This window comes from Canis lupus, chromosome 36 (assembly GCF_011100685.1).
Source record: "Canis lupus familiaris isolate Mischka breed German Shepherd chromosome 36, alternate assembly UU_Cfam_GSD_1.0, whole genome shotgun sequence".
In the NCBI taxonomy this organism is placed as follows: Eukaryota; Metazoa; Chordata; class Mammalia; order Carnivora; family Canidae; genus Canis; species Canis lupus.
In genome coordinates, this window is record NC_049257.1 from 29,111,892 (window position 1) to 29,134,352 (window position 22,461).

General features: G+C 36.5%; 1 protein-coding gene and 1 long non-coding RNA gene across 2 annotated transcripts; one reads left to right on the forward strand and one right to left on the reverse strand.

Moving 5' to 3' along the window:
• Nucleotides 1-4,464: 4,464 nt before the first annotated feature.
• ZC3H15 (zinc finger CCCH-type containing 15) lies at nt 4,465-18,138 on the forward strand. Its single transcript, NM_001114605.1, is given in 11 exon segments — nt 4,465-4,515; nt 4,879-4,980; nt 9,427-9,538; nt 10,580-10,732; nt 11,010-11,101; nt 12,364-12,546; nt 14,114-14,260; nt 14,423-14,524; nt 15,452-15,532; nt 15,534-15,576; nt 17,333-18,138. Coding segments are annotated over 11 exon segments (1,257 nt in total). The 3' UTR covers nt 17,524-18,138.
• Nucleotides 9,603-21,695, reverse strand: LOC119867858. Its single transcript, XR_005384892.1, has 3 exons — nt 21,647-21,695; nt 15,987-16,055; nt 9,603-9,874 (listed from the first exon to the last, which is right to left on the reverse strand). It is a non-coding gene; the product is annotated as an uncharacterized LOC119867858 (long non-coding RNA).
• Between the last annotated feature and the right edge of the window lie 766 nt (nt 21,696-22,461).

The following is a 22,461-nucleotide window of genomic DNA, read 5'->3' on the forward strand; positions in this document are numbered from 1 at the left end:
ACCGCCCCATCCTGAGCAGCCCGGACCCCAGCACTCAGATAGATCCCCAGGAACAGTGCCCTCAGCATCTAGTGCTGTGTGAGCCAGGAGCCTTCTAGGGATCACGTTCTACTGCTCAGTCTCCTTTAACTAAGATTGAACTGACATGATTAAAGAGAAACTCCCTGTAGTCCTGAAACTAAGTGTCCCCTGACAAGGTATGCTTCGTGCATTATTGAGGTTTTAATTCCATGCAGTTTTTTTGTGGTAGATTTTTGTTTTGTTTTGTTTGAAGGAACCGTATAGGAAAGTCGTTGATAGTGTTTATCAATTTAAAATGTAGGTCTATAATGGCCTCATTGATCTCGTGCGCAGACACTCTCAAGGTAAAGAGAAAGCAGCCTTAGTTTCCTTTAATGAAGGCTTAGCCAGAGAAAAATGCAAAATAAGACAGTTGCATTCTTTGACAAAAAAAATACTCTAACAGATGAAATTAGCCTGCCTCTCCCCTCCCCCCACTTCCCATACATGATGAGCTTTTTTTTTTTTTTTTTTTTTTTAAGGTTTTATTTATTCATGAGAGACAGAGAGAGGCAGAGACACAGGCCGAGGGAGAAGCAGGCTCCATGCAAGGAGCCCGAAGCAGGACTCGATCCCGGGACCTAGGGATCACGCCCTGGGCTGAAGGCGGTGCTAAACTGCTGAGCCACCGCGGGATGCCCTTTTTTTTTTTAATGGCAGTAAGGTTTTGTAGACTCAAGTGTGCTGGATGCATATTTGCTACCAGTGGAGAGGTACAGCAATACTGCAAATTTAGTGCTAACTTTTATTATTTATTGTGAAATAGGATTTATAGAGAAAATTCTATTACCCAGCCTGGTTAGGAAACAATATATTCCTCTTCGTTAAATATTATAGGTGATTTTTTTTCTTCTTCCCTAAAACCCTGGCATGTCTTGATGGCTAGTGCATGGGATTAGGGATGAAAATTGAGGAGCTGGGAGCAAAGACTGATGTGCCTCTGTCATCCGCAAAATGGAACCAATTCCTGTATTACAGAGCTGTGGGTTAAATGAGATGACATATGTAAAATATTTGATTTTTGATACATGGTCAATAAGTGGCAGCTGCTATTTTTATTAATATTATAAGAAAGAACTAGTTAGGGTAAGTAATCAGACTGACCTGCACTGTCTATAATAGGGTTTATTTCCTGTCACGTCAAATAATTTCCCTCTATTACCAACATTTTTTCTTTTCCTCTTTAAACCTTCTAAAATTTATGAATCCATTTGGATTAATAGGTATTTTCTTTCTGAAATGAATATATCAAAAGATGTTAACGGTTCTGTTAGACATTCATGCAGTTGTCCCAAATGACATATACCATTTGCCTTTTTGTTTTTTTTTTTTTTTTTAAGATTTAATTTATTTATGAGACACACACACCGAGGCAGAGACACAGGCAGAGGGAGAAGCAGGCTCCCTATGGGGACCTGATGTGGGACTGGATCCTAGGACCCCGGGGTCACGCCCTGAGCCAAAGGCAGACGCTCAACCACCAGCCACCCAGGCGTCCCCCAGTGGCTTATAGCTAACATTTAATAAGTTGGAGTCAGCTCTGAGAAATAGGTGTAATTATGGAAAGAGAAATAATCTTTGGGGTAGGGCATGGAAATAAAGGGTGTCTAGCTAAGGACTTGTAGCAGCAAGGAAGTAGTAATGAGAGACCAATGGAGATGGGATCCAGATGTGTGAAGGATGGAGAAAGAGAAATAATTGGTTTCCAATGAAAACCTTCCGTCAAGGTTAACTATTGATTACTTGAAGCTAGATTAACCAGCTGCAGAATATCCGTTGGATGATGAGACAACAGAAGTATACCAGACAGTACGCGTCGCAGGCGGGAGAGACCAGCACGACTAAGGAAATAAGACCGTGCTAGCGAGCTTCTGCTTCCCTTAGTGTCCCAAAGCATAGACTCTAGTTGTCTTGGAGCACTACTTAGTATTGACCTGCTCTCCCAACCCCTTCTTTTTTTCAGACATCTTATTTAAGGAGTGGAGGCTGGCTATAGAAGAAGCATGATTATTTAATGGGTTGAGAAGGGGAAGAAAGGATCAGTTTTAAGTGATGTCTGGAGGTCACTGAATGTGAAGGCTCTTGGAGCTTTGGGGAGCCATCCTTAAAAAAAAAAAAAATACTCTGCGACTTTTCTAAACTTCTTTGTATTCAGTTTCCCAAATCTGAAACATCCACACACGCACTGTCCTTTCTTTATTACCTAACCTTTGGGATCTTACTGATCCAATGAGGACTACCATTTCCCAGTTGTATTTTAACCATTATTTGGGTTTGATTGTAACCTCCAGTCTTCCTGTCTCATATCTCCCCAGCCCCAAATCCATGTTAATCTTCGGTACCTGTTTGTCCTAGATTCAAAAAAAAAGGGGGGGACAAAGCCCTTTTGAAGTATTCCAAATTATAAACCTTGGTATTTTCAATAGATGTTGTTGGTATCCCAGATCAACAGTCTGGTATTCAGAAGGCTTTCTGTGTACCAACCTACACATTAAACTAGATTACTCTGGGAAATATTTTTTCATGGTGGAAAGAACAAAGGCTTTGCTTGGAGTCAAATATACTTTGGTTCAAATCTCATCTGTGTCACTTTTCTTTAGCCAGACACAATTATCAGTGTGTTGGAGAAAGGAGAGAAGACAAGCCATCTGCAAGTGATAAGTTTTTGCAGCTTCTTTAGTTCTCTCAGTGAGATAAGTATTATCACCATTTTTATAATTGAGGAAACAGGCACAGAGGTTTAGTAATAACTTGCCCAAGGTTACCCTGGCCATTGGCAGAATCACAGTTCAAACCCAGGAAGTGTGGCTGCAGACTCAAGACTGTTAGCCAGTATACTCTCTACTTTTTGTAGTATATCTTTTAACCTTCACAACAATCCTAAGAGGTAAAAGTGAGGATCCACTTTACTAATAAGGAAACTATGGCAAAGAAGGTAATTTGCTCAGTTTTGTTTGAGCTTAGAACTTTGGCAGTCCCCCTCCAGAGCTTATACTCTTAAAGCATTGCACTGTACAGTCTGATGTCAGATGAATTGTTGAACACTTCTGAGCTTTAATGTCACATTTACAGAGTGGGATAATAATACATCATAGGGTTGTTAAGAGGATTCAATAAAATACGCCGAGGAGTTTAGGTTTCATAAATGCTGAATAGATGCGTCCCCTATCTCTCTGGAAGAAAAAATAATTTCTGAGCTCTAACTTAATTAGAGACTTTAAAAACACAACTCATTCATTATCTCTTTTAGGCTGGTTAATTATGTGCTAAAGCAGTGTAATTAAACCTGAAAAACTGTTTTTCTTTGGGATCTGGAGCTTATACACCTCTACCAGAAGCTATTGTCATGAGTACTTGTTTCTAGCTGGCCAAGTCCCCATAGCGCACTTCCTTTCTTTCCTAAATCGTCGTATGTCACTATCTACCTTGCTGTTTGGCCTTGTTTATTCATAGTTTGCTTAATTTCTGTGGTTAACGTATGGGGCATAGTTTGAACCCTAGTCACACTCCTTTCTGGAAAGGTTTATGTCGATGCTGTTGCACTTTGATCTTGATATTTTTATCTAGGATTTTCCATCCCCCCCCCCCATGAGAATTCACTTTTTGTAAAAGGAAAGTATGCGTTTCACACCTGATTGCTGCATGTGCTCATTTCTCTTCATGTATCACGTTATATTTGATCATCTTTTCTTCTTACTGAATTGAATGTTAAACTCTTATCTATAAAAACAAAGGAAACCAACCATAAAAAAACCTCAATTTTGGCATGTGCATATTCTACTATCTTTTTTTTTTAACATGCGTAGATTTAGAAAATCCACACCGAGTTTTAAAATACGATGGGATATTAAAACATGAGAATAGGAATTTAAGTAGGAGAAACAAATTTTGACATATGGATAGATACAGATGTGGTGAATGAACAAAAAGGTATTTCCCAATGAAAACCTCCTTGAGCTAAAATTGTCTTCAACTTTGCAATGTTATTCACAAAAATGAAAGATCCAGTTTATTGATTTTGAGATTCTATAAAGTTATGTTGGGTTGGATGGTGTGTTTTTTTTTTTTTTTTTTTTTAAGATTTTATTTATTTGAGGGAGTGAAAGAGAGAATGAGCAGAGAGAGGGTCAGAGGGAGAGGGAGAAGCAGACTCCCCACAGAGCAGGGACCTCAGTGTGTGGCTTGATCTGAGGACCCCGGAATCATGACCTGAGCCGAAATCAAGAGTCTGCTGTCCAACCGATTGAGCCACCCAGCCACCCTTCAATAAATCTTTTGAAAAAATTTTTGTCATTGTTTTGAGAAGATAATTCTCATACAAAAACACAGTGCAGTACTTTATCTTCTGCAGGATTCCCCAAAATGTGTTCAGTAGTACATAATCCCTTAGGGTACTCTGAGAAAATGTGCTCTGAAGTAAAAGATTTAGAATTGCTACATACTGCGTCTCTTCTGGTACAGGCTCTAAGATACCAGATGCTTAAGAATTAAAAACACTGTTAGCCAAACCTTGTAGGTCATCTCGTCCTGTATTACAACTCTGCACATCCTGTAGAATTTATTCTCCTAAACATACTTTGGAAAAAGCACCTTGAAATAACATGGTTAATAATGTTGGTTATAAGTATGTATTGAATTGTAAAGAATCCTGGTCATATGTTGCCTCCACTTGATGTTTTTATCTTTTGCGTGTCTCTAAAGCATGAGAAAATAGTTTTCCTACCAGTATGTAAATAAAAGAATGACTTTTAGATATGACTGAAAAATATATATAAGTTAGTATAAATTGCTAAGATATTTTACATTGTTTTCATTTAGGACAAAACTTTTGGCCTAAAGAATAAGAAAGGAGCAAAGCAACAGAAGTTTATCAAGGCTGTCACTCATCAGGTTAAGTTTGGTCAACAAAATCCACGTCAGGTAAATAACTTAAAATTCTTATTTTCTTCATATGGATATGGACGTAACGTGGCATCTGTTACAGATAGAAGTATTTGATATGGTAATCAGAATATTTCAAAATGGAATCCTCCTCTAAAACTTTGCTGCATCTTGCCTTTGTTACTCAGCAGTGTCTCTTAGATTCTCTCCTGGCCTATTTTGATATAGCTCTGTTTTATTCTAATGGCCGTATTCTATTCTATTCTGTTCTATTCTTTTTTTTTTTTTTTCCTCTCCTTTTCTATTCTACAACATGGGTGTGCTCTATCTATCCATTTCACTATAAGTGATTACTTTGTTTCTAGCTCCTGGACGCTAAGAACAAGTACACAAGAACCGTCCTTGTAAATGTGCTCTTACAGGCATTTGTGCTTTTATTTCTGTGGCATAAATTGTCTGTGACACGTTTCTAGATCAGGGGAAATGGATTTCTTTTTTATTCTTGTATCTGTTTTTTAAAAAGAGAAAGTGCATGAGTCAGCAGGCGTGGAGGTGGTGGAGAGGGAGAGAATATCCCAATTAGCTCAGAGCCCACGCAGGGCTCAGTTTCAGGACCCTGAGATCAATACCTGAAAGGAAATCAGGAGTCCCAACATTTAACCCATTAAGCCACCCAGGTGCCCCCGGGTTTCTAATTTTAATAAATTAGATTACTTTCTGCACAGATTATAATCCTTCACATTTTCATTTGCAGTGCATGAGTTATAGGTACTAAATAAAGTTCTTTTGTAATGTTTTCTAATCTGGTAAGTATACATCTAGACCTCACTTTTTAGTTTCCCTCACTGCCAGTAAGTTTGAGTATCTTTTGTTTTTTTTGTTTTGTTTTGTGTACAGTATCTTTTCATAGGGTTGTTGGCTGTCTGGGTTTATACTTCTCTGACGGGGCTATTCATGGCCTTTGCTTTTCTGGTTGTCTTTTGTCAGCTTATGAGAGACACCTTTTGTTTGCATTACAGGTAATTTGTAATGTTTCTGTTTTATTTGCTGTACAACAATTTTTACTTTTTGTATTGTCGGATATGTCTAGCTCTTTAAAAATATAGTTAAAAAGTCTCCTGTACCAGTAAACTACATGTGTTTTTCCTAGATTTCTGTTTTATTTTTACAGTCTGTAACTTGTCAGAAATTTATTTTATATGTCACTAAGTTAATTTTCTTTCAAATGAATAGCCACTTATACCAGCATCATTTATCCCACTGAATTGAAATACCACTGTTGACGTATAGTAAAGTCTCAGATATGTTAAGATCTATTTCTGGATTCTCTTTTCTGTTCTATTAATTGTCTGTTCCTAAACTAGTATCACATTGACTTTGATTATGGTGGCCTAGTAAAACATGTTCTGTTCGCTATTAAAGGAAGTCTTTTTCCCCAAACATTACTTCTTTTATATTTTTCTTAGCTATTCTTAGGCATTTATTCTTCCATATGAATTTTGAAATTACTCTGTCCATTGGCAGTGCATTCAAAAAAGCCCCTTCCCTTCAAGTTCTTCAGGTCTTTCACTTTCTTGAGTTTAAGTTTTCACAGACATGCATTTTTATTTTTTAAAAGTATTCTTTTTGCCACTTTATCCCTTTCCTTAACTTTTGGAAATACTTTTTTTCATCTGAGAATATCAAAATATACATTTGTGACCCCAATCTGAAACAAATTTCTCCCACACATACTGTCTCCAGATTAGTACCTCTTACATTTTTCATTTCTTAATACCCAGCTTGATTCCAGAACCAAAAACTATTGATCTTCCATACTTCTAATTTAGTAGCCTGGTTTAATAAAAATGTATGCTCAGACCTTGAGATCAGATCAACTTAGGTATAAATCCTCCTATCTTATTTGTTCCATGAACTTAAATTATTTAGGGATACTAGTCCTTGTCTATACAGTGAAAGGGCAATTACCCTTTTAAGGTACCTGTGGTGGTTAAATGAGAAGATAATGTGAATCTTCTGGTCCATATAGATGTGTGAAAATTCTCTTTTCTTCCTTCATTCCTTTTTTCAATCCTGTTCTCCTTTCCTTATTTTTTCTTCTAATGGGAAGTATATTGACTGGTAATTTTATATTTCAGAGACCTGAGAAAGCCATAACATTTGTGGTGGTGTGGTGGTGGTAGTTAGGATTGATAGTAGTTCAGTATTATGATTTTGGTAATTTTTGAGTACTTGGGCTTTTATCTGCAAAGTGAGCAGCAGTCCTGCTAGAGCCAGGCTCTCGCACAGGCAAGCAGTCAGTGAGGTCAGCACTCCAGGGCCTACAAAGGTCAAGTTACCCATATTTGTCTTAGGGTATACTGTACTGCCAGTATGCCTGAAGTAGTCAAAGGAAGGGTGTGTGCTAGGAGTGTGGACAAAGCCTGAATCCGTACCATGTCCTCCCCCACACCTTCCACCTCCATGCACACATGGTGGGATGAAACTCCGTGGGAAGAGGAGGAGCCAGGGGTTGACTCTTGGTTTACTGCCATGCTCCAGTGTGGACCTCCATGGAACCTGAGCATTTTAAATTTGAACTCATCCTTCTAGGTTGTAAGGTGTATCTGTCCAATAGGGGTACAAACCATTTATAAGTATTTATAAAAATAGTTTATGGACTTGCCTATATCCTTGTTCTGGGCCCCATAAATGTTTGAGATGTGCCTAATGAGCAAAGAATATTTTTATCAAAGATAAAATGACTTAAATTTTTCTTTTTTAAAAAATGTTTTCCTGTGTTTCCATTTAAACACATCTACTGTATGATCAAAGTCAGGATTTGGGTTGTCTTTAACCTTATAGTATTAGGCCATTCCCTTCTAAAATTTTCCCTTCCTTGAGTACTTTTTTGTGCTGGATTTCTTTCTCCCTGTGTCTTTGACGTTTCTTGGACCCTTTTATGGGCTTTTTAAGGTTGTATTGACTCATATAATACTGGTATTCTTCAAAGAACTATCCTCTGCTTTTGTTACTTTTGTTTTTTTCTTATCACTTCTTTATGCTGTTCTTGAGTAATCTCATGCACAAAGTTTTAATCGGTCATTATCTGTAAGCTGTTTCTAAAATCTTTATGTTAAAATAGATCCTTTCTCCAGGTATCAAGATCCCTGTCCACTTGCCTTCTAAGAAGCTCTATTCAGGTGCTCTGTAAGCATCTTGTACTCAGTATGTCTAAAACTGAGCTCATCTCCCCCTTCTGCCCTGAAACCTGTTACTCCTGTATACCATGTCTTGTTTAACAGCACTAACCATACATGCGATCATCCTAGACTACACCCTCCCTCTTACACGTTGTCTAGTCAGTCGCTTAGTACTTTCAGTTCTACCTCCTTAAGAGCTCTTTCTCCTCTTTTCTCCATCCTTGCTACTAATGCCTATTTTAAGTCTTGTGTTTTCTTGCCTGCAGCAATTGCATTAGCCTCCTAATTTTCCTTGCTGTTCTTGTGCTCCTTCTAGTCCACTTTTTACACAGTTGCCATCGTGATCGTTATAAAATACTATCTGATGTGTCATTGACTCACTTTAAGCCCTTGAGTTTTACCTGTCACCTAATGATACAGTCCAAACTTTTCATTGATGTTTCTTATACCTTGTTCCTTCTGGTCCCTGTATCTTTGCACTGGCTGACTCTGCATTCCTCTTCTTACATCAGAAGAATTCATCCATGAAGTATTAGCTCAGCCTAATTTTCATAAACATATAGGCATTCCTTGTTCCCAGAGAACCATGTATTATATTACGGTTGTTGACATGTCTGTCTTCCCACTAGATTCTGAGCTTCTTTAAATAAGCATCTTTATCTTTTCATCTTTGTATTCCCTGTCATCTAACATAGGACCTGACATATAAATGTTTGGATGAATCCTCTAATCATATTAGGTATGTAAATCGTGTGCCTGGAACTATGTCATATGTCATACTTGTTTTGTTTAATCTCCCACATTGACCTAGCTCAGTGTTTTTCCACAAGGGTAATAGGTATTTTGGGTGGTACAGTTCTTTATTGTGTGGGACTGCGCATTTCCAGATGTTTGCATTTCTGATCTTCAAAACACACCTACGTGTTTCTGGGGAGTGGGTGGTTGTCGTGAGAAGAAACTCTCAGGTGAGAACCATTTACTAAAAATGCTGGGCATGTAGCAATGCTTAATAAATGCTTATTGCTATAAGCTTTTGAATATGCTTTTTACTTGGCATGGTACCATTTATAAATTTTTTTAAGTCAACTGATAAAAGATTTCGCAGTTTCATTTAATAGTTTAACCCACCATTTAATATATACTGAAAGGCCATTGTAACACTGATACTAAGAGGTAAGGACTACATACAGATAAATGTGCAAATGTTTTTGTTCTGTTAGTGATGCTATATGTACTATTGTATACTGAGAACAATTTTATTACATGAAATCAAATTTACATATTATACATGGAAATATTATAGGTAGCACAAAGTGAGGCTGAAAAGAAATTGAAGAAAGATGACAAGAAGAAAGAATTACAAGAACTGAATGAGCTGTTCAAACCTGTAGTTGCTGCTCAGAAAATAAGTAAAGGTAAACGTTAAATGTCAGAAGTACTATTTTTATTAAATGTAATTCATGCTTAAAAAACCCACAAACAGACCCATAAGTACAGAGAATAAACTGATGTTTGCCAGAGGGGAGGGGGCTGGGGGCTGGGATGGGCAAAAGGGTGAAGGAGTGTGGGAGGGTACAGGCTTCCGATTACGGAATGAATAAGTCATGAGGATAAAAGGTACAGCAGAAGGAAGAAGGAATACCGTCGGTGGTATTGGAAGAGCATTGCATGGTGACAGGTGGCAGCAGCAGCCTTACTCCTGGTGAGGGTAGCAAATAGACTTGTCAAGTTGCTGTTTTCTACTCCTGAAACTAAAGTAACATTGTGCATCAACTACACTTCAGTTAAAAAATTCCTCAATTTGTTTTGATGAACATATTTTTTTCAGATTATAAGCCTGTTAAGCCTGTGTGTCTGCTATGGAATGATATTCCCTCTATCAAAATTAAACTGTATCAATGACTTTCTTACTGTTTCTCCATATACGTGCTCAGCTGTGTGATTTTACAACTATAACTCCAGCCACTTGCGGCCCCCCTCCCCCCCCCCCCCCCCATTTAAGGCAAAATTAAGGATTTAGACACTCTACTACTTGATTTATAATATCCATTCTTTGGTGATAGTCTAGACAGACCTATGGTTCTGTAAATTGTCAGTTCCAAACTCTTGGCAGTATAATACTCCATGTCTATTTATATTTCTCTTTTGCCTCCGTCTCATTGACTCAAACTAGACAAGTGACTCTGGGACATCCTACAAGTTTGTTTGGTTTCTCGCCCTGTAAGTAAGGGTAAGAATGGAAGGAAAAATGATAAGAATAAAAGAAATAAAACTAGATACAAAATGCTGTAGAAGGATCTTTAAAGCAATGTTTTAACAATCACCTGTAAGTGGTATTTTCCTCTCACATCGGTGAATGGAAAATAACAAGTTCATAAGTAGTTATATCTCACATAGAAGCTGTACTGTGTGATCTGGCAGGTTGTAATACAAATACCATGTGCCGTTTGACATAGGTGCAGATCCCAAGTCCGTGGTGTGTGCATTCTTTAAGCAAGGACAGTGCACTAAAGGAGATAAGTGTAAGTTCTCTCATGACTTGACTCTGGAAAGAAAGTGTGAAAAGCGGAGTGTTTACATTGATGCAAGAGATGAAGAACTTGAAAAAGGTATTTTTTTTTAAGATATTTTCTTAAAAATATCTTTTGGTTGTCACTGGTACATGAAGAATATTTTGGTCTTAGGCTGTGTTTGTAAAAAAAAAAAATAATTGTTTTTCACAAAATCTGAATTGACAACATTATGTCCTTTGATTAAATGAAGATATCTAAAAACCACTTACTTATTTTGGATTTGTCTCACCCTTTCTTCCAGTACTACCTGTTTTCTCATTTGCCTAAACTACTTAGGATACATTATTTAATCTTCATATTTCTTTTTATTTAGATACTATGGATAATTGGGATGAGAAAAAACTGGAAGAAGTAGTGAACAAGAAGCACGGTGAGGCGGAAAAGAAAAAACCAAAAACTCAAATAGTATGTCCTTTTCTTGAATTGAGTTGCTGTGATATTTATCATTAGGGAGAATTATGTGGCAAGGTATTTGCTGCTATTTTTTACTGGATTATTTTTTAAATTATTGGATCTTTTCATAAAGATAAGGTGCATGGAATTTACAAGTGTAAGTTAAACAAGATCAGATTCTTACTTAAAAGTAGCCTTTGAAAAACATGTGACAGGAGTCCTCAAGTGACATCTGAGGTGATTTCACTTTCTCACATATGTATAAATACAATCACATAGTCAGCCAAGAATTCTTTATTTTTTGTACAGAATGAAAGGAGGGAGAATTGATAAATACCTACTCTTTAATGGCTCAGTGGTTGAGTTTTTGCCTTTGGCTCAGGGTGTGATCCTGGAGACCCAGGATCGAGGCCCACGTCGGGCTCCCTGCATGGAGCCTGCTTCTCCCTCTGCCTGTGTCTCTGCCTCTCTCTCTCTCTCTCTCTCTCTCTCTCTCTCTGTGTGACTATCATAAATAAATAAGTAAAATCTTTAAAAAGAAAATAAAAATAAAAAATGGTATCTTGTTTCTCAGACCCTGCATTCATGTCTACGTATTTATCTGTAGCGTAGTTAGAGTGAATAACCTTGATGTGCTGGAAAATTTCTAAACACTAGTTTTACTTATATCTGTTGTATTTTTTCAGGAAGTGAATGTTGCTTATTAATTAATTTTTACTTATTTACAAAGTTTATTGTTTATTAGTTAATTTTTACTTATTTACAAAGTCTATTACCTGAGGTTTCAATACAATTGTATTTTACACTAAAAGCCACAATCCTTTGTGTTCCTTCTGTACCTTTCTTTCTGTCTTCTTAAATGTGAGAAATTGTTTATAATTCTAGGTAATTCAGATAGTATTTGTATCATTATTATATGTGATTAGTTTTTAGGAAAGATCAAAATAAAATCATTGGTTTTAGTTTTACAACCATTTATATTTTTTCACTTCTTTAAATGTCAGACTTGGATTACATTTATAAAGGCTAACCAGAGGCATGTCCTTTTGTGTAATTTAGAATTTGGAACAATTTTATTTACATCTCTCTAAAGGGAATTTAACATCATATTAATTATTTTAAGATCAATTTATATACATTTTTGCACTAAGGTGCTCTGAAAAATGAATAGCCTAAGGATGTGAATAGGAATGCACTTGTTCCATATCCTTAAGGATTTACCTTGGAAATGAACTACACTGAGCCACTACTTGTGAATAATACTGTCTCTCCAGGTGTGTAAGCATTTCCTTGAAGCTATTGAAAACAACAAATATGGCTGGTTTTGGGTATGCCCTGGAGGTGGTGATATTTGCATGTATCGTCATGCCCTTCCTCCTGGATTTGTGTTGAAAAAGGATAAAAAAAAAGAAGAGAAAGAAGATGAAATTTCATTAGAAGATCTAATTGAAAGAGAGGTAAGTAAGATTTTTTACTACTATAAAACTAAAGCAGTGTTTATTGTGAAATTACAACATTTACCACTTGGGGGCAATAGCATATTATTACGAAAGAGGAAAAAAAATAGGACCTTTTCCCCCAAAGTTGGCTTACTTTTTCTTTAGTTATTCTTGTACATCTAAGATGTAAACCTGACTATAATCATTAGCCAGTCATGACATTAATTTCAGGATTATGAAATGATTTTTTATGTCACTGGTTTATCAAATAAATTCTTTCCATAAGATCGATATATTACTGTATTAATTAATTAAAATACTTAACATTCAGATTGAACTTGAAGTTTTAGATGTTTTCCCTGAGGTCCCATTTTTTAGCCATTTTACTAATCAGTAACATGTATTGAATGAGACAGCTCCTACAGTTTTTCAGTTGTGTGTTTCATCATCATCCCTAGACTCAAAACTTAGACTCTGTTGATAGAGAGGAGCGTGTCTCATTGAAGAGAATCCTTTGCTCCTCATTTCTGGTTCAGCAGAAAAGAGATGAACTCCATGAGATAGTAGGTGGGGCTACTGAGTTCATAGCTGTGGCTCCTGGGAGTGACAAGAAAATATTGAGATTATTGGAAATACTAGATTTAGGGTTGTATATTTCAAATTATATCCATTTTGCCTTTGGATTATCTGAATGTATAAATGTCTATGGTTGGGATTATATATTTATTATATATATTTTTAAATGGCTGTGTTGTGTAGTGTCTCATAAGAGGCACTTTGCTATAATAGAGGGTGTAGACTTTGGAGTCTGGTATATTTGAGATTGTTTGTCCTGTTTCTACCGCATATTAGCTATTAACCTTTGGTAAATTTCCCATCTTTTTCTTTTTGCTTGCTTGTGGAGATCAGTGTGTTAGCATATGTGTAGAAAGCATCTAATACTGAATACCTGGCAGTTGTTCATCAAGTACTATTTTTCTACACATCTATTACTTGATTATTGGCACTGAGCAGCAGATGGTGTTTTTGCCTAGTTTTTTCCTCATTTCCTGAGGAACACAAATGAAACTTGGATATTGTCGTGATACTTTTTATTTTTTGTTTTCAGCAATTATGTTAAAACAGTTTTTCCTTTTTTTTTTTCTTGTTTTTTTAAGATTTTATTTATTCATTCCTGAGAGACACAGAGAGGTAGAGACACAGGCAGAGGGAGAAGCAGGCTCCACGCAGGGAGCCCAGTGCAGGACTCGATTCTGGGTCTCCAGGATCACGCCCTGGGCTGAAGGCAGACACTCAACTGCTGAGCCCCCCAGGCGTCCCATAAACAGTTTTTCCTGACAGGTTTTACTCACCTTCAGTTTTGAAGAAAAATCCAGCTCAGAATAATATATTTTACTGTGTTTAAAAGTCTGTGTATCTCTGGACATTCATTTTGCTCATTGCTATATAAAATGAAAATACATCTGTTTATTCTAAATTTGGTGTCTTAATAGTCACAGGGAAGAACCTAATTGCATTAAGAGAAAACTACTAAATATTGTTATAGGTGATTTGGGGAGAAAAATGAACTCTTTTGTCTTTGCAGCGTTCTGCCCTAGGTCCAAATGTTACCAAGATCACTCTAGAATCTTTTCTTGCATGGAAGAAAAGAAAAAGACAAGAGAAGATTGATAAACTTGAGCAAGATATGGAAAGAAGGAAAGCAGATTTCAAAGCAGGGAAAGCATTAGTGGTATGTCCCATACTCACCTAAATAAATTCTTATTCTTTGTTTCATTTTATAATTTTTGTCATGCAGGAATTTATTATCTTTTAATCATGTTTATGTCTGAAATCGGTGATCAAAAGATGTTTGAATTTTGCCCTGAGTTGATATATTTGTGTATCTGAATAGATTAGCGGTCGCGAGGTATTTGAATTTCGTCCTGAACTGGTTGATGATGATGATGAGGAAGCAGATGATACCCGTTACACCCAGGGAACAGGTGGTGATGAGGTAAGAAGCAGCTTTGGCGTCTCATCTCATGTTGGAGAGAAACAATAGGGTAGCATGGTTAAGAGTACAACTCCAGGGCCTTGGTTCAAATCCTGGCTCTAACTTGAGAAATCACCTACACTGTAGGTCTCTACCCTCACCTGTAATAAAGACTTAAGAATAATCCCGACAAGGATAATATACTTGTGAGAACTAAAGGAGTCCATAAAATGGTATTATAGTTCTTTATAAAGAAAGTAGAACAGGGGCACATGGGTGGCTCAGTCGGTTAAGCATCTGCCTTTGGCCCAGGTCGTGATCCCAGGGTCCTGGGATCGAGCCCCATGTCAGGCTCCTTGGTTAGTGGGAAGCCTGCTTCTCCCTCTCCCCCATGCTTGGCTCTCTCTTGTGTGTGCACTCGTGCACTCTTTCTCTCAAATAAATAAATAAATAATATAAAAAAAGAAGAACAGTGACTGGAGTATGTTTAAGGTACTTATGTGTGTTAGCTAAAAAGTATGTGTTTTATTTTCCCTCTAGAAGAAAATTGATTTTTTTGTTGTTTGTTTAATATTTTATACTAGGATAGAAAGGATAGAAACTAAAAAAGTACAGAGTAGGGGGAAAAATACAGGGTAGGAGCAGGAGAGGGCGGAATCAGTTATAGGCAAACAGTGGACTGTTCATTTTTTATATGGTGTAAAATTCTAACATGTCTTTGAATTGAAAATAAAAACATATTCTGTGTGTCAGAAGAATTTTGAAATATGGCGCTGCTATTATTTTTCTCAGGTTTAGAGAAAGTGAATTTTGGCAGTTGTCGGTTACTTGTTTTCACTTGGCATTAGTAATAATTTTGTTTCACTAAAATAAATGTCAGAGTTAAAAGGTAAGTAATTTATGAAAACTGTTCTCATAAGTAACAGTTTTTCTTTTCTGTTTTTAAAGGTTGATGATTCAGTGAGTGTAAATGACATAGATTTAAGCCTGTATATCCCAAGAGATGTAGATGAGACAGGTATTACTGTTAGCCAGTCTCGAAAGATTCAGCACATATACTTCAGAAAAGGACGGTAAGTATGCTAACTTTGGTGTGATTCTAAAAGAACTAAGAAGCTGTCTAAAGAGGGAGGGGGGCAGTTAGACCAGACTGGCAAACTTTGATGCTGCAGGTACCAGACCGGAAACATAAATATGTGTAGTCTGGCTGCATATGAAAGTGAGTAGTTGAAAAAAAAATAAAAAATAAAAAAATAAAAGTGAGTAGTTGGAAGCTGCAGGATGGATGGCTAGGTGGGTATTGAAGCCATTAACTAAAAGTAGGGGACAAAAATGAATGTGGAGATGTAGCTACTAAGTCTGGAATCTCATGATTTTGAGATACTTTAAGTATCAAAAGCGGCATTGTCTAGGAGGAAAACTTGTGAAAGTCATTTTCGTTGGTAGCTCAGAGTGAATGAACTCAGCCAGGCATCATACTTACCATGAGAACGTTGTAGAACACACTGCAAACATCAGTTGTAGTCAAAAGAGGGAAAGCTTGGGAAAGACCCTGAGAAGGACAGAGGAAAATTAAGAATGAAGAGTTCCAGAAAAATCAAGTAGGATGAGACCTGGAAATAATTCTTCGGTTGCAGTAAGAAAGGAGTTACAGGAATTAGGGTACCAGTCTTCAGGACTACGGGGATACAAGGAATGAGAAAAACAAGGGTGGACCACTCGGATAAACTTTGTTTGAGGGGAGACGTGGTTGTGGGAAGGGCTTCTGTGTCAGGGAAAAAAGACCGGGGAGAAGGAAAATGGAAGATATTAGTTATAGAAGCAAGATCCCGAAGTACAAATGATGAGTTAAAAGTGAGAATGAAGGAAAGGCTGGGTGTTAAGGTTTGTTGATGAAATTTACATCTAATGGTTCCTTGACTGAAGAGTTTAAAGAGAAGTGAAAGTTTGGCATGATTGATAGGAGGGGGGAAAAAGGAAGAATACTAATCAGGCCAAAGATTGAGAGAGGAAAAACTAAACTTATTTTTACAATAAAGGAATACAAGTTGTAACTTGAAAGACTGGCTTGCGCTCCTGAGATCTGAGTGCCGTCAGACTATTGTCTTAATGCCAAACTGAAGACTGGATTTGCTCCTTTTAGAAGTAGGACGTTGGTGACAGTAGGCATAACTGCAAGTATTTCAGAGGCTGTAATCCTCAAGACTTTTGTCGTCAGAGATGTTTGAAATAGCTAAAATCCAAATTAGATTATTAAAAACTGTCTTCGTGTAAATATTGGTGTCATTGAACATGAAAAGGCAGTATTTTTGTTTCCTCAGTCTTTCCTAGGTTGTAAAGTACCCGCATAGCCCTTGGTTCTTTTTTCACAATTTGATGATAAGATGAAATGTTTTTGGATTCACATCAATTTGCAGCACTCATTGCCAGCTAGTGTGATTTACCTACTGTTCCCCAAACCAAAAGCTGATTAGCTGCTAATAAATGTTCTTTGATTCCATCATTTATTCAAACACAATACTATGTAGAAGTTGACTGTTGAAAAACCCAATTGCTAGGTCATGTAGGAAACACAAAAGCGTGTAAGATAAATCTTGCTTTCAAATGTATAAACCGTTAAGCAGTCCCATGTCTATAGTGCAAGATGTACGTATGTACGTATGCTAGGTGTAGGTAATTGGCACAAATAAGCTTAGAAACATCAATTCTTGATGGGTAATGTTAGGGAAGGCTTTCACGGAAAAAGGAAAAGAAATGTAGTATTAGTCTGTGACTGTCAGACTCGTGTTTTCTGTTCTTGGCCTTACTGATTTCAGTGTTTATTTTTAGAAAACAAATTAAGTGAAGCTTCTGGAGGTAGGGCTGAAAATGGTGAAAGAAGTGATTTGGAAGAGGACAACGAAGGGGAGGGACAGGAAAATGGAGCCATCGATGCTGTTCCTGTTGATGAAAATCTTTTTACTGGGGAAGATTTGGATGAACTAGAAGAAGAATTAAACACACTTGATTTAGAAGAATGACAACAAACAAGTCTGAGAAAATTAAGCCAGCTCAGCATGAGTTGAAATTGACTACAGTAATTTTTTTCCACCTAGAATTCTTCAACAGGATGTTTATTTCCCATGCTGATTCTGGAGGGCTTACTCTCCTCCAAAAAAGGAATATTCTCCCTACGTCTTGTCTTCTGACTTTGGCTACATCTCATAGTAAGTTCAGAGTAGTTGATGATAAATTGAAAATATAATGGTCATTGCAGAAAATGATTGTTGTAACTGTCCAAGTAGGAAGTGTAACTGCTTTTCCAGCTTTTGATTTTCATTGGGCATGTATTATAAGAACAACGTAAATTTAAATTGAAAATATCCTTCATTTAATGCAGTTTTTAATGAGTGGTTTCATTTCCTTTGTATTTATATGTTTAAAAGACTGCCTAAAATATGAACACTGTATTTCATAAAGGAAACTGCATATGCAGATTCAGTATTGTAAATCTTCAGACAATTAGATGGACATATAACGGGAAACTTCTTTACCCTCACAGAATCAGCTGCAATGCCCTGTGTTAAACTGTTTTAAATGTTTCCCTCTTCTTTTTTGCCAATAAAGTTGTAAATAAAGACCATCATACATTAAAATCCAAATACGGCCCCCCTTTTTTTTAAGTCTTTATATGAATATCTTCTTAGAATTTATAGCTTGAGAATTTTAACACCAGTATTACCTCTTAAAGTCACCACAGAAGGCACAGACGTTTAAAGGATTCTCTTGACTGGTTGCAGAACTCTGTAAATACTAACAGCACTGCTATGAATTGAGCAAACTACTATGAGTTTGGCTTTTAAAAAGACTATAGGTAATGCTATAGGAAAGAGTATTTCCTGCATTGACAGATAACCAGCTAATTAAATGCCACCTCCAGTTGAACTAAATACTACTTAAGCATCATCGTGGAGATGGTGGTGTTACAGTGGTGGTACCTGCTAAAGTTCGATTACTCTGAAAGAGTGTAAAATCCAAGAAAACAGCTGAACATCTTTGTCATGGAGTTCCCCTGAAAAATTAGGGTGATACATCTTAAATGGGCATAATTTACAAATGACAGATTTGTGCTAGCACCTTTTTGTCATTTTACTTTCAAATATTAGTACAGCGCTGCTTTTGTTCTCTGCAAGTATAAATGGATTTTAAAGCATCAGACTAAGATAATAGTATGCACGTGTCAGGTGACCTGGGCCCTAATTTCATTTCTGCCTCAGATAAATTGTATGATCTTTAAATCAACTCTTAGTTTCTTCATGTGTGTATAGCACTTCAAGTGCTTCTGAATTGTAGAACCTAAGAAAACAGGATAGTAAATCTTGTGAAGTAATACTATCAAAGTTGATAATGGTCTGTGCAGTATTTGTACTGTAATTTTCAAATGCAGAACATGAGGCAAGTACCCTTCCCTATGCAGTGAAATATACTTAAACACTTTGTATACAGAAAGACTGCTTGAGTCTTAATTTTTTTATGTATGAAAGATTTCAGTCTTTATAAAAAGTTTTAAATGTTGTTACTAATTATATTATTTAATAATGAAACATTTTCAAAATAATCCAAAGAGCTTAAATCTTTCTAAAGCAATAACCAATCATTTTTTTTTCACTTTTGAAACTAAGATTTTTCCAAATAATTGGATTTAGTTCAGACCCTACTTTTAGTCCATTTACTTTAGACCCTAAGTTGTGTGTGTTTTTAATGTATATGGAAGGACCTATTTAAACAAAAGTATACTGACAGCTTTAGTTTTTCAATTTTAAAGTATTAATATCTTACAGCAAATCTGTGATTTTGAAAACCCACATTTTCTTTAATAAGTAAGTCGAAGGGAAAATGCTACAATGGAGATAATTTTTGATACCTACAATTCTTTAAGATTATCTTCACTTATCTTCCCCTTAAGTTACTTCCATTATAAATAGAATCAACATATGCTCAGAGAATGCAAAAATATTTTAATATGAGAAAATCAAAATGCAAAATTAAGTCTTCTAAAATAACAGAATATTTCAGAGGCCATTAGAGTTTTGTTTTGTTGGCAGTACAGTTATAATATTAGTACAGTCAGTCTGAAATGGGCTCCTTTTCAAACCCATTAACATATAACTAGTTTTTTCTTACAAATTGTTCTTTTATAGAATTCCCATTATTAACATAGTGTAGCTCTGTAATTTGATTTCAGTTATGTGACTTAGCTTCATTTAAAAGGTTTATGGTTTAGACATGCAGAAACTTGCAGTGTAAGCTTTCCACAGAACAGTGGCTTTGCACTTACTTTCTTGTCTGTAAAATGAGATTATTTTCCCAAATGTAAGAACTTTTCTTTTTCTCCTTAATATCCAGGATATTCATCAGCCTATGCTCTTTTTATCTTATTTGCCACTTTTTTGGTGGTTATTCTCTAGGCTGTCATACCAGTGTATGTCCATTAGTTTCATGTACAGCTGTTTCCTACCTGTGAATCTTTGAAACTATTTTTCATCTGGTCTTCAGGTTCTGTGTATTTCAGTGGCAAAGGTCATCAGTACCACTTTGACTACTCTACATCTTGTAAGAATTTTGTGATGATGTTCCCATATTTAATTGATAATTATTTCTTTTGATTAATTTTGTTAATAGCATGTATAGAAATACAGTATCAAAGAATGTATAATTGAAAGTACGAAACCTCAATTTAAAAGTATAATAGTGTATAACACACTAATTGTGTGGATCACTTCATAATTGTGCATTATTGTAAAAATTGTATGTATTTCACTTAGGAAAGTTCACTGTAGGAGAAGTAGAATCCGCTGCATTAATAAGAATGTTTATCCTTGAATTTAGCTACTAAATCCTTTTTATAATTTTGTGAATTAACGTGTGATTAAAAAGCCAGTTAATTTGTGAAGATAATGTACAACTATACCAGCTTTTACCTATCCAGTTGCATTCATGCTAATGAACTACATTGGTGGTTCACTCCATGGATCATTTTCTTCTAATATGCTAAGAATTACTAGGTTTTCCTATACCTCTTGCACTGAATTCCCACCATGGGAGGAAAAGTAAATAATTAACCTTCTTTATACTCCGTAATTATCTTCCACGCCCCCCCCCCACGGTTGTGGGGAGAGGGGGGAATTAATTGCTAATGGCTTCAACCCATTTATTTTCAAGGAGGACTGAAAAAGAATTAATACTATTTTTTAATTACTTGATTGGTCTTTTAAACTTTTTTCCCCTAGAGCAGTCTTATAATGGGATGGGTGAAGCCTCATCTAGCTAATATGCAGCCGTCAGGAACCCTTAGATATGTTGAATGGCTCATATAGAGCAGACCCCATTCATCCTTGACACCCACTCCTCTCCTCTCCTCTCCTCTCCTCTCCTCTCCTCTCCTCTCCTCTCCTCTCCCTCCCCTCCCCTCCCCTCCCCTCCCCTCCCCTCCCCTCCCCTCCCCTCCCTCCCCTCCCCCCTCCCCTCCCCTCCCCTCCCTCCCCCCTCCCCTCCCCTCTCCTCTCCTCTCTCTCCTGACTTTTGACAGCAAAGAATTCTTTTTAATTATTAATCATCCAACATTAGCAATAACTAAATTTTGTCTGTAAGAAAACAGTGTTTAGAAGGCTGGGAAGGCATTCCCTGGGACGATAGTCTTCCCCTAATCCTAGAACCCTATGTCCATGTACAGCATGCTACTGCACAAACAAGATGGGTGAAAACTACAGGAATGCAAGAACATGTGAAACAGTTTAGGATCAGTTTTCTTGATAATTCATTTGCATAAAATACAAAGGCTTCTGGGCAGAAATGAATCTACTCTTCATCCTTTATACATGTCATGTACATATAAAAGGAAGAAGAAATTTCTGAAAGTCTCTAAAACTGGGTATGAAAAAGTCTTGATTATTATGAATGAGCATGTTGAATTCCACCTCATAAATTCTCTTAAAACGAAATACATTAATGCAAACCATGTAACATTTGAAAAAACACAGTTCCATGTCCCCCATATTTCAAATTTGGAGAATATCACCAGAGACCGCTGGCAATTTCAGTCAGTTCTCTCTATTAAGGAATAAACTGTGATAAAATTCTCAAAATTAAAAGAACCAAGCTTACCTTGTTCAGACATCTTCGTTTCTTCCCTCCTACTGCACTCCATACTCTGTGGAAACATATTCAAATACAAGATGAAATAATGTGAACATTTGTTGAAGAGAGAATACCACGTAGCATTCTGCTGTTTGGAAATCATTGAGTTTGGATTTTCAAAGGAACGAATGTCAGTATAGTTAAACCATACCAAAATGCTACGTGGTATTTTAGTTTTAGCAAGCACCCTGAAATTTTTCATGGAAAACTGGAAGTGGTACAAAAGTGTGCTAATTTTTTTTGTTATTATGTTCAAAACAACATAATTACCTCTTCAAATCTTTTTTTTTTTTTTTTTTAATAGTATTTAAGTCTTCAAAAGGTGGTTTTCAGGTCATTTCTGGAAATTTTAATTAGAAGAAACGAGTATGAGAAGGAGACAGCAACAATAGTAAATATTTGCCACCCAAAAACAAAATATGCAATATAAGGAGCAGAAACAACAAAATTGGAATTTAAGTTTTCCTAAATGCATGTAGCCAGTTGGCATTTTAAAATTAAGAGGTATGGTTGACAACAATAACACCAGCTTACTTTAGTTTTTGTCTACCTTTACTTAGTTACTGGAAATTGCATCTATTATCTTTTTTAAAAGATTTACCTATTTTAGAGATAGAGTCAGGGGTGTGCAGAGGGGGAGAGAGAATCCTGAGCAGACTCCCTGTTCAGCAGGGAGCCTGACCACAAGGCTAGACCTGGGGACCCAGAGATCACGGCTTGAGCTCAAATCATGAGTGGGAAAGCAAACCCAAAGCTTTGAACATAATAACCCACTTAACCCA